This window comes from Abramis brama (assembly GCF_963993115.1).
Source record: "Abramis brama genome assembly, chromosome: 5".
Lineage (NCBI taxonomy): Eukaryota > Metazoa > Chordata > Actinopteri > Cypriniformes > Leuciscidae > Abramis > Abramis brama.
In genome coordinates, this window is record NC_139967.1 from 16,802,801 (window position 1) to 16,815,662 (window position 12,862).

The window sequence follows — 12,862 nt, forward strand, 5'->3', positions numbered from 1 at the left end:
GTTATATGCCTTTACTTTATTAATAAAACTTATTTAAAAAATACAAGGCTTAAGTAATTTATTTTCCTTTGGTGGTCCAGCCTGAGACATGCACAAGCCTTCTGCATTTTTGTTTCGCTTTTCCCTCCATTGTACCGAACTCGTACCGAACCGTGATGTCTGAACCGAGGTATGAACCGAACCGTGACTTCTGTGTACCGTTCCACCCCTAATATATATGAATAATATATTATTCATATATATATTTATTCATATATAAAAAATAATATATCTATCTATCTATATATATATTCTATATATTTATTCTGAACAAGTAAGTAATTGCATTCAGACTGACCTGAGCACAGAAAAGACTCGGGCCATTTTCCCAATGGCACGGATCTTATTTCTAATCACCTCCTTACGGACAGCTGGAGTTCCACCTGTGGAAACACAAAACCAGCATCAAAACTGTCTCCCCATAGGACCTTTGACCCACAAACCAGTTAAGAAAGGGGGAGCACTTTAAACTGCATTTGAAACAGTTACTCTGTTAACTTTATTTTCGATAAAGCTAAATTAATAATAATAAAAAGCAATGAATAATAATTATTTAGTGATAATTAATGAATAATTTTTTATTAGAATTTTACTATATACTGATGAGCCAAAACTTTATGACCAATCACAGACTCTTTCAGCAGGATATTGCACCATGCCACAGTGCACATATATTGTTCAGAAATGGTTTGAGGGACATGATGAGTTGCCCTGGCCTCCAAACTCCCCAGATCCAATTTAGCATCTATATGATGTGCTGGACCAACAAGTTTGATCCACAGTGGCTCAACCTCTTAACCTACAAGACTTGAAGGATCTGCTGCTAAAGTCTTGGTGCCAGATACCACAGGACACCTTCATGGGTAAGCACAGGTTTGGCAGCACGTGGAGGACCAACAGCATATTAGGTAGATGGTCATAATGTTCTGCTCATTGGTGTAGAAGTAGTATATTTCTTTTGCAATTTCTTCAGTTTGCTGCCAAAATAAAACTTAGTTTTAACCAAAATGTCAAAGAATGCTGTGCAAAAATATATGTATTGTGCCAGACATATGTTACTTGTCTAATAAATGTATAAATTATTATATGTATTATTAATAATATTTTTTACATGTATTATTATCACTATTATTAATTATTATTTAGTTACTATTATTTTAGATATTATTTGGCAGAGAACTGAATGATGGCCTTACTGCTTCATTGTGTAGGCGGGGAAATGCTGTCATCAAAGGGTTTGGAATTGTTTGGAATTCTTTTTTAATTGTTTGGAATTACTCAAATGAAAAAATAAAATGAGCCTGGAGTGCTTCAAGGTGCACACTGTAAGCCAACCGCATAATTTGCCTTGTGTGGGCTTGAGAGTATTTGCAGAAGAGCGTCACACCTTCGCTCTAATAATTTAAGCAGATCAGTTTCTGGTTTAATAATTACACAAGGCAAATCCACAATCCTACAGTCTATATATTATATTTTAAAATATATTAAAATACAAAAGAGTTACTTTAAATTGTTATATACTGTATTTCCCAATATTACTATTTTTACATAAGAGTATACATCGTGTGAATTCTACTCTTCAGAACAATCTGTCTAAGAAGGAAGTATCATGGGATGACATCAGCAGACACCAGACCTCCAGGGAGAGCATCTTAAGACAGCCAGGATGACAGTTAGACACTTCTGAGGACCTGCTGTCTACGCTGATGACGACCAGACAGACAGACGCTCTCACTCACTCTCACACACACACACACAAAGCTGGAAACACATTCAAGCTGTTCTTCATTAAATTATGTCACTGAACGTGAAGAGGAAATCAGCACATAAGGAAGTTGTCAGCTTACCAAACTTTAATTAATCTCAGTTGTATACTATGTGTATAAATAAACACTCTTACCTTCACATAAGTCATCTCCCTCTGACATGAGTTCATCATCAGAGCAGATATTTAGGACATTCACCAACATCTCAGTCACTGTAAATAGAGAACCTCCTCATTAGATCTGCAATGTAAGTTGACATTTTGCATAATACCTGTGTCCATGCAGTTCTTTATCCAGTGGTCCATTGACCCTAGAGCTTCTCTTTAAAATTGCATTGGTTTGTAACAAATTTCCATAAGCCTATGTTCTTCATTGGCTGCCCTTGAACAGCATCTAGTTTTGACCTACCCTTAAACAACAAACAAGTGCTGAGGAAGCCTCGAGATCTGAAATTCTGATATGGCAATAGTCGTTTCGTTTTCAACACGCGCTGTAAGTGGTAGACCAATCAAAACAGACTGGGCCATCTGACCAATCAGAGCAGAGTACGCTCACAGAAAGGAGATGTTTAGATCTTTCATCAACCCATTTCAGACAATGAGAGAAAAGAGGTATGCTACAATGTATATTATGAGAAAAATAAAGTGTTTTTTGACCTTGGATGTATGCAAGTCTATTGCAGGAGACCTCTAAAACAAAATTAAAAACCTTTAAAACTGCATAATATGAGCACTTAAAATTGATGTTTAAAATTTGAGTTTTTCTGTATTAGGCATTGTCGCCTCTTCTTCACATGGCCTGCCAAATACTACCAACCATCTCACTCGCTGAAAAATCACAACTCCCACTTCAGGTCTCAGTTTGGACACTTACCTTTCTCGCCCACAAAGGGCAGCGACCACGTAAACACATCCATAAAGTTGGGTAACCAGTACGGATGAGGAGAGCAGTTGAACTGTCTAATGTTCATGACGTTGTTTTCATATTTCAATACGGCCGCTGAGGAATAAAAATACAGGGAGATGTCATGTATATTCATGAAAGTATTCAACCAATAAACAAACAAAAAAGAAAAACAACCTGATAGGCTGCCATGGAGTTTACGAACAGTCATCTGATACTTGGTTTAAAAAAGCTTGAGAAAACCTGCACTAAACAAGAATGTGTACTATGGCATAAACTAACATACCTTTGTTGTTATAGACATCTAGGTAATTTGGTGCTGAGAAAATGGTAATTAATGAAGGGAAGCCTGTTGTCTGACTTTTTCTATACATCCTGTACCTGAAACAGAAACGCACACAAATGTGTGTCAAAAAGGCATCTGGCGTGGACCAATAAAGGAAGTGCTCTTTTTAGCGCAATTTTCCAACGGACAAAATTGCGATTGTTAACTCATGATTTCTGTTCTGTCTGTGCGCACCAATCTTGCACTTCTATCTCCTCCTCAACCAGACCACCTAGAGACTTCGGGTTTTCGGCATTATGTTAAGGAAGGTCTAATCTCGGGAACGCACAAAAAAAAAAAAAAAAAAAAAAAAAAAAAACATAAAAAGATTTACTATCTCTTAGTGTTGTGATCCCATGACGTCAGAAAATTGCGCTAAAACACTCACTGAGTTTTTATTACTTGTTTCATTGTCAAATAATGTGTTTTTGTCAAAGTCAATGAGTAATTATCCAATGATCCACAGTTTCAAATAGATTTTTTATTTTTATTGGCAAACATAGAGGGACTACACTGAAATCACAAGATTAACCTAGCAAAACATCAAATTAGCAAAGAAAGCACAAGCTATTTTAGTCGTACTATCATAAAACAGCGGAATCAATACTTACCCTGCGTCTTGTGCTTCATGAGCTCTAATTACTGACAACAGGTTGTTGTTTGTCAAAAAGTCACAGACTGCTGCGTAACTGTAAAAAAAGAGAAAGTCTTGAGGGTGTCATAGCGCTAAGACAGACCGCAAGCAAGTTTTTTAAACTTTTTTCAACATATCACCTCTGAAGCACTTGCTCATACTGAACGGAACAAGCCAATGAACTAGAGCGGGGTGATATGGACCAAAAATCTTATCTCTGTATTTTTAGGCTGAATGGCGATATAATAAATATCTCAGTTACAGCACACGTATAAATTTATTAAAGCCCTTAATATAAAGCATGTTTAATGTTTATAGGACAATTTGGGTCATGCACTTTCCTCGCAGCAGCACTGTGTCTTCCGCTTTTTTCAGATGCGTTCGCACCACCAAATTAATGTATATATAGATATAAATGGTATTGTCACATACTATTTTGTTTACAAAACTGGATATACCACCCAGACCTGATTGTCTTTAGGTCCACTCAATCTCAGTACAGTGAACTCTCAAGTTATAAGACAACCACCTGCACTTTGTTAGCATTTAGTTGGCGTGGTACAAACAAATGCCAGCTGGACAAGCAAACAGTGAATAAACACACTTATATATACAGCCAGAACGAAACCAGCTGGGTGACACCAGTCAGGTTAGTTCAGCGTAAATCAGACAAGATTTATGCACCAGTTCACAGATGCCCGAATGACTCAGTTGCACATTTATGAGCAAGTATAATGAATCTGGTCAAAGAAAAAAGTAAAAGAAAAAGAGAAAGAAAGCAAGATGAGTGCTTGAGTTATTTTATAGTTGGGTAAAAACAATTTAATTATTTTGAAAAGAATTGGTGACACATCCAAACGTTCAATATGTCAAAATAAGCTAAGTTTGACAACGTATGGTTTTACCTTTGTGTAAATTACAACATATGTATTAATGTAATGTAAAATATCAAGATTTAATGAGCCATTTCTTCAACTTTGGCACTTTTATGTTCTAGGGGTTGATTTGTATTACAAAATTAAACTCGATGAAGATTACAATAAAACTGACATGGAAACTTTTTTATTATGGCTTCATATGCTACTTTTCTGACAGGGTTTGGGGTTGAGGAGATGAGGCGAGGACTCAATCACAGAAGAATGAAGGCTTTTATTAAAAATAAAAATAAAACAAAATACAAACAAAAACTACCCCGAGGGAGAAAACAAGACAGACTTGACTTGACTAAACCACAGGAGGAATAAACAAGGGTAAACCACAAACGACAATCCAGCACAGAGGTCTGAAAGCACAAGGAGAATAAACAGGGAGAGCAAGCAAAGCAGGTAACGAGGGAGGACAGGTGGGGTAAATTAATCAATAATCAGGTAACAAGATGGGCGGGGTTAGACAATGGACAGGAGAGCACAAGGAAACATACATGACAAGCCATGTGCTCACACCACACATGAAAAAAAACACAAGCACATAGCCAGTAAAGGCAGGCATACACTATGCGGTTTTCGTCCGATTTTCAGCCAAATTCTGACTCGTGCGACTCTTTCTCGGGCCGGGCCGATTTTCAGCTTTGTTGTGCGTCGTTTGTCGTGCAGTGTACAGGGGGAAACGAGAGGCGATTAACCTCTCCCGACCGGCAATCGGATGGTCGGATGAATTTCTGGCATGTTAGAAATTTTGGTCGCTCCTCGTGACTATATCACACAGTTGAAGCAGAGCTATGAACTGATTGCCCTAAACTCAGTGTTTTTTCCCTCACTGTGCCTGTGCAAAAACAGAAGTTTCATCTGCAGCAAAAAAAATAAATAAAAAATAAATAAAAAAAATGAAAAGAGGGAGATCTTTAAGTTCTGTAGTTCAAGCTAGCTACAACTGTTGCTTACCTCCAGATCGTGTTGCAAAATGGATTAACGATTACCCACGTCTTCCAAGCCACCTGCGATGTACACTTTGCCTCATTTATTAATTTGTTAAACAATGTTTTTAAAATAAAGCTGTTTTTAATTTTCATTGATGAATTATTGCAGTGTTCGGACATATTATAGACTGTTAATAATTAATGATATGCCTATAATTTATTGTAATCGATCTAAATGATTTAGACAGCTTTCAATGAGGAGGAGTATAATACAATAACACTAATAATAGTTTAAAACATAAATTGGCACGAGGGTTTATTGCGCCGATTCGCGCATATTTCACACGTATAGTGTGAGCAGTGAAGTCGCAGCTCGACGTTCGGACCGTATAGTGTGTGAGCACGTAAATCTTGAGCTTTGGCTTTACATCGCATGCGATCTACTCGTTCAGTGTGAGTAGGTAACCTTGATAAATTCACACAGACGTCGCACAAGGTATGCCCACCTTTAAACAAATCACAAGCCATGTGCTCACACAAAACGAGACATGAACATGCAGCCAATGAGAACACTCATAAGCCACGTGTTCACACAAAACATGACAACATGAAAGCACACAGCTAGTGGAAAACACAAGCTGTGTGCTACACAGCACAAGACAAAACATGACATGAAAGCACGCGGCCGATGAAAACACAAACCGCGTTCTACACAAAAGAAAACACACGTGGATAGAAGAGCGTACGGCCCGAGCAAACTCGAAACCGCACACTCACACGACAAGACAGAGCGCACGAGAACGAGCGTAAGCTCATCCTGTGCGCTCACAACAGAGGACAAACACGCGGAGCATGAATGCCAGAATCCCGACACAGAACCGAAACCAAACTAGACTGATGTGCCGGGATCCAAACACCACGCCCCGCACATGTAACAAGGCATACAGACAAGAGAACGCTCGAAGCCGCACGCCCACACAAAGACATGACAAAACAGGAGTGTCAGAGCTCTGTCACAAAACCAAGAAATAAACTAGACAGAAGTGACAGAACCCTGACACTTTTCAATTGCCTTTGACTTAAAACTATACAAATAGATCATAAAACAATAATTACGTTTAAAACTATTATAATCTAACAAAGAATAAAATAAACATGAACTATTTCAATATTTATTGTGTGAAAATGTAAAAAAAAAAAAAATACTACTTATAATTTAAATATTTGATATAACTAAATTATAATTTATATAATATATTAAATTGAATTATAATTTATAACAAATAATTTGTGTGAAAAAAAAAGAAAGAAAAATCAAGATAAATATCACTTGTGAGCAGAATATTTTTATTGTGAGTCATGTAAAGCTGTAAATTATATTTATATAAATCCGGGAGATCTGACCCAATGAATAGCTTTGCTCCAGTACCTGAAAAAATAGGAGCAGCCTCTGACTGAGTTGTGGTTAAAATGCTCTGCCGTCTTCTCACTGCCGTAGTCCTCTCCCGGGTCGGCCCAGATCAAATCACACATAGGACCAAATGCCGGGGGCTCCTTAAACCTGTCTAACTGCATAACACAGCGCAAAGACAAAGGAGGAGGCATGAACACATCTTGAATTTCAATAAAAAGGCTTTAAGGAAAAGGACATAAACAGATGCTTACTTTCCTAATGTCATCTAAGCAGTTGATTTCTGGTGAGAGGCCACCGTGAACGCAGAGGAACTGCTGGTTTAGAAGAGCTGCAAGAGGCAAGCAGTCAAAGGCCTCCATACATGCATCATAAACCCTCTCTGAATACTTTATTTTACCTGTAAGAGGACAAAGACAGGAAAGTACGAATATATTAAAGTTTGGTGCACTGAAGTCAAGAAATCACTCATTCAATAACATTTTTATCAAAGGCTGACCTTGGCATTTGAACTATTATACAGAAAACCATAAGTGTCATTTATGATGGGTGGGACATGTCTTTTTGCCATGGCCGTTTCTGTCCCCAACACTTTATTAAATAACTTTCGACAAGGATATATTGAAAACTGTCTAATAAGGAGTGTGAGTATTTGAGTTGACAGTGCAAAAATTCACTAGTTTTTGATTCAGCTCAAAAGAAAAATGATTCAGTTTGATTTTCAGCAACACTTTACAATAAGGTCTTATTTGTTAAGATTGGTATGTGTATTAACTAACATGAACTAAAAATGAGCAATACATTTGTTACAGTATTTTAGTCTTTGTTGATAAAAATACAGTTCATTGTTCATGTAGTTCACAAATGTTAACAAATACAACTTTTGATTTTAATATTGTATTAGTAAATGTTGAAATTAACTAACCAAGATTAATAAATGCTGTAGAAATATTGTTTATTCTTAGTTCATGCTAACTAAAGTAGTTAAGTAATGTTAACTAATGAAACCTTACTGTAAAGTGTTACTTGATGTTCATACACAGCTTAATTTAAATAAATGTAGCCTACATGTATAAAATTCTTCAAAAACTTCCCTAAATATATCTTAGGCAGACATTTTTTTTACAAGCCATGTTTATTGCACCAAAAATACATTGGCTACTTGAGGTTAATATGATTTTTTTTTTTTTTTTATGTTTTTGAATACTGAAAAACACTATTACATTTGAACCATGTGTTTTATGTAAATTTAAATTTTAAAATGTAATTTATTCCTGTGATGGCTCAATCATTTTATTTTTAGCAATGTTAAAAACAGTTGTACCGTTTAATATTTTTATGGAAACCACGAACATGTTTCCCACATTTTTTTCAGGATTGATGAATAGAAAGTTCAAAAGAACAGCATTTATTTGAAATATAAATGTTTTGTAAGATTTACTGTCACTTTTGATCAATTTAATGCATCCTTGCTGAATAAAAGTATTAATCATACTGACCCCAAACACCATGAGATGGCAGAGGTAATTTAAAACGTATTCCAGATTTCCAGTATACTACTCACAAAAAGAATATATGAATGAATTTATCAATTTAAATACTAGTCGATTTGATCCCTTAAATGGACAGAAAGAATGACTGCTTCCTCAAATCAAAAAGTGTAATGAGAACTTAACTATGTTGAAAACTAGCAACTTCCTGTGCTGCTGAAATTGACATTTCTCAATGTTATTATTAACAATTCAGTTTTGACACTGGCCTTACAGATCTGATCTTTAAATCAATACATACACTAAACAGTAAAACAGTAAAAGTCATCATCATCAAGGTCATGTTAGATTTTTTTGTGCATGATAATATTTCGTGATGACAACCAGCACATCTTTACGCATACAGTAATAACTAACTACACCTAAAGCGACAAAACCTGCCACCAAGCAGACACAAAAGCAGCAGGGACTATTCGCCTAATTAGTGCAATGCGAATACTTAATTCAGCTGCTGATTAAGCTTATTAATACTTCAGTATCTGAACTGAAGTAGTCTCATTAGTCTTGTCTTGGTTTCCACTAAATACAGCTGGGTTATTCACCAAACCGAATTACACATTCGCTCTGCGAAAGAGATCTCATTGAGAGCACTTGGGCTTCCACTAAACATTCTACCATGAAACCGCCTCCATCTTTGTTATGCAGAGCACAATAGCCTCAAAGCTATTGTATGAGCTTAATAGCAAACAGTGTTCATTTCAAGCACAATAGACTACCACTGACCCATAGAAAACCAAAACCAGGGATTTAATCAGATGTTCAAAGGAAACTTCATTTAAATTCCAATTGGATTCAAGAAGCAAAAATGTAATACAGTATAATATACTATTAATTGCTAGCGCTAGTATACTATCAAAGATTATATACATGGCCGGCATTCACTTGTGAAAAAAGTAATGAGTGTGCTTCTTGTAGACTACTTCTATTAAAAGTATATTTTAAATAAGAACCGTACTTTCAGATAATATAATATTAATGAAATAAAAGGCCACGTATGTGTACTTAGTAATGTCACATTAAAAGTTCAACTTTAAAGTATAAAGTATATTCTAAATGATTATTCTTTAAGTCATGCTTTAAAGTATACTTATTTTGATGTGTTGACTAACATACTAAAGCACACGCAAAGTACTTGATTGCAAGTTCAACTGTAGTGTGCTATTCAATTATGTATTTTAAAATGTAATAAAATGGCAACTTCATCATTTCAAATTTGTAATTTGTAATTTAAATACATGACATACAGAACATACAGATAAGTGTCATTAGAACTGACATTAAAGTATATTTTAATTTACCATAAATTTACCAAAAACGAACTCTCTATTTGTGTAGTGAACGTCTTTCAAGCACACTCAATTTGTAGCCATTCCTGTGAAACAGTCTGTAATTTACCAATTACAAACCTACAGTATAAACAAAACAAAAAAGGGAATGCTAGCTAATGCTAGCACTTTAGCTTATATATTACAAGTAACAGGTGTTTCAAAATGAAATAAAAAAATTGAGTTGCTTCTATGACATAAAGGGAAGAAGAGCATGAACACTTCAGGTGTCAACAGCAGATATTAAGTCCAGGTTGGTCATGTGATCTAACACTGGCTTTAGGAGACCTGTAATAAGCCCCTGGCAGATGGGTTCTGGCTCAGTAGATGCAAACCCAGGCCAGCCGTATCAGACGGAGAGAGAAGGAATCCCTGTGTAGAAATATCCTTTCGGATAACAAATATGTCTCTGTATTTGTAAGCAACTGGAGCGTGAATAAGCCCAACCCTTGCGTCTCTATTTGAGATCTTGGCTGGTCATGCTGCATTGAACTAAGGTTTTAAATAAATTATTGTAAACAAATGCTAATGAGAGGCTTCACAATGAAAAGACATTACCCTCTCATAAATTAGGAGAGGTAATGCTGCGTATAGTGTACAACGGCTCATCGGGTTTGTCTCTTTGTGAGCCAGATGAGCTCTAGACACTTCACTATCTGGCATACTAATAACTCACACCTGGACACTTTCTGGCACCAGACACTGAGCTCTACAAACCTTACTCTAATAGAGCTGTCTACTAGCTTATTTTCTCAGAGGGACAAAGTGCTGTTTGCAGAAAACAGAGCACGTAAAGCCTGTAAAACAAAGACAGCAGTTCTTTATGAACCGCCACAGAGCAGTCTTAAAAAGGTTGCTATAGATCTTAGTCAGAGTAGAGACCAATTTCAGACAGTGAAGGACACAAGTCTGTTTTGTCTTAAGGCTCGTTCACACAAACGGATTTTTTTGCACGAGATGCTGCAAAAGACACAAGACACGAGTGTGACGTTCATACACGTCCGTCTAGCGTGTGTTTACATGGAGCTATGGAAAAGTATAGCACATTGAAATGGAAAAATGCGTTCTGTATGAACGGCCCCTGAAGGTCTTATAAAGTGTCTAATTTTCACAACCCTTTGTCATCCACTGGAAATATGTGGACAGGCATATACAGTAGTGGCCAAAACTGACATATTCACCCTTCATTTAAATATTATTAACAATTTATTTATTAATGATTTTGTAATCATAGGAATCAATTGTCTCGCATCCGGTGTAGACAAGGTGTAACTAATTTAATGTATGCGCTGGGTGTTTCTGAGTAAAGTGATAAAGTAAATAAAAAGCATTTTTATTTAATGATAAGAATCACAATAAAAAAAAATAAAAAAAACATGCATTTTTCAAAAACAATTGCAATTTTTTTCATTAAATGTCAAGACATGCTAAATTTGATCCAAAACAGTCAGGCATGCTGGGAGATTGAAACAGTAAATATGTTCCAGCCAAACATGATGTAATAATACATTTCACTGTGCGAGCAGCTGCCTTGTGTAGCTTTAACCCATATCAAGTGAAAAATAAGTTGTTCAATTCATTTGAATTGCTATTTTGCTAAAGTGGTTCTCTGAAGCAACAAGATAAATGAGACCCGACTGGCCCTCCAATTCCAGCTCCTACAAAACCACACTGATGTGATGTTAGCCATAGGCAAAGCAGTTAAAGGAAGTTATAGTAACCACTAGCCGTCGGCCCCATATATTTTATATATATATATATATATATATATATATATATATATATATGTGTGTGTGTGTGTGTGTGTGTGTGTGTGTGTGTGTATGCATGTATGTATGTATGTATGTATGTATGTATGTATGTATGTATGTATGTATGTATGTATATATGTATGTATATATATATATATATATATATATATATATGTGTGTGTGTGTGTGTGTGTGTGTGTGTGTGTGTGTGTGTGTGTGCGCATGTATGTATGTATGTTATATATATATATATATATATATATATATATATATATATATATATATATATATATATATATATATATATATATATATATATATATATATATAAATTATATTAAGTAAATACGCTTTTTAAAATGCTGCAGTATGGGGTCCCCTCTAATAAGTTATATCAAATTTGAAAAATCACAGGGATAGTTTACCCAAATTTTTTAATTCTGTCAACATTTACTCACCCTCAAGTTGTTCCAAACCTGTATGAGTTTCTTTCATCTGTTAAACAAAACAAGAAGATATTTCGTAGAATGTTGGTAACAAACAGTTGATGGTAGCCATCGACTGCCTTAGTATTTATTTTCCATACTTTAGGGTGAGTGAATGACAAAATTTTCATTTTTTTGGTGAACTATCCCTGTAACTGCAGGAGAAATGTTATACTGTTTGCAAAGAAAATGAAAGTTCTAACTGGTGACAGCTGGCTGAAAATGCAGCTTTTAAGACATCAAAGTGGGAACATCAGTGAAAGTGAGGAAAAGGCTTGCGGACGGTTTGAGCCAACACATCACTTAGCTCTCAGCACCCCTAGACGGCACATTCCCACAGCACTCACATTCCTGTTTGAAGGTGAAGTATTCTGTGAGGTGCCGACACTCGTGGTTGCCTCTGAGGAGAAAGAGGGTGTTGGTGTGGTTGATCTTCAATGTCCACAGGAACAGCACACACTAAAGACAGATAGAAAGAGAGATAGAGACATTTATAATCCCGAAGATACTTGACTATTAATGTCAGCTGGAATAGTTATGCGAGGAAAATGAAGGTGAAGACCGGATGTCTTTTACATTAATAAACTTTGGAAAACATCCCTTTATTGATGCCTACAATAAAATGTGAGGCCTCTTCATCCAAATAAGGGTGCAAAGGAAAGTTTTGAATCATTATCATTGCATTTGCCTTAAATCTGATTGCCTGAGTGTTTTCAATGCCCAATGGCATGATTACGGCACAATCAGTGTCCTGCAGAAGGACTGCAAAGGTGGGAGTGAGTGGTCACATGGTAATTATTCCCAATGATACTTTATTC

The 12,862-nt window shown here is 35.9% G+C and overlaps 1 protein-coding gene across 2 annotated transcripts in view; it reads right to left on the minus strand.

Annotated features, from left to right (window-relative positions):
* ppp3cca (protein phosphatase 3, catalytic subunit, gamma isozyme, a) overlaps positions 1–12,862 on the minus strand; it is a 38,586-nt gene that overhangs the window by 9,139 nt on the left and 16,585 nt on the right. For both annotated transcript variants that reach the window (XM_084115307.1, XM_084115306.1), the window contains exons 4-11: positions 12,392–12,503; positions 7,188–7,333; positions 6,952–7,091; positions 3,645–3,722; positions 2,995–3,089; positions 2,679–2,804; positions 1,940–2,017; positions 338–422 (exon numbers count right to left, since the gene is read on the minus strand). In XM_084115307.1, coding sequence (XP_083971433.1) covers positions 338–422; positions 1,940–2,017; positions 2,679–2,804; positions 2,995–3,089; positions 3,645–3,722; positions 6,952–7,091; positions 7,188–7,333; positions 12,392–12,503 — 860 coding nt within the window. The remainder of the gene's footprint in view (positions 1–337; positions 423–1,939; positions 2,018–2,678; positions 2,805–2,994; positions 3,090–3,644; positions 3,723–6,951; positions 7,092–7,187; positions 7,334–12,391; positions 12,504–12,862) is intronic.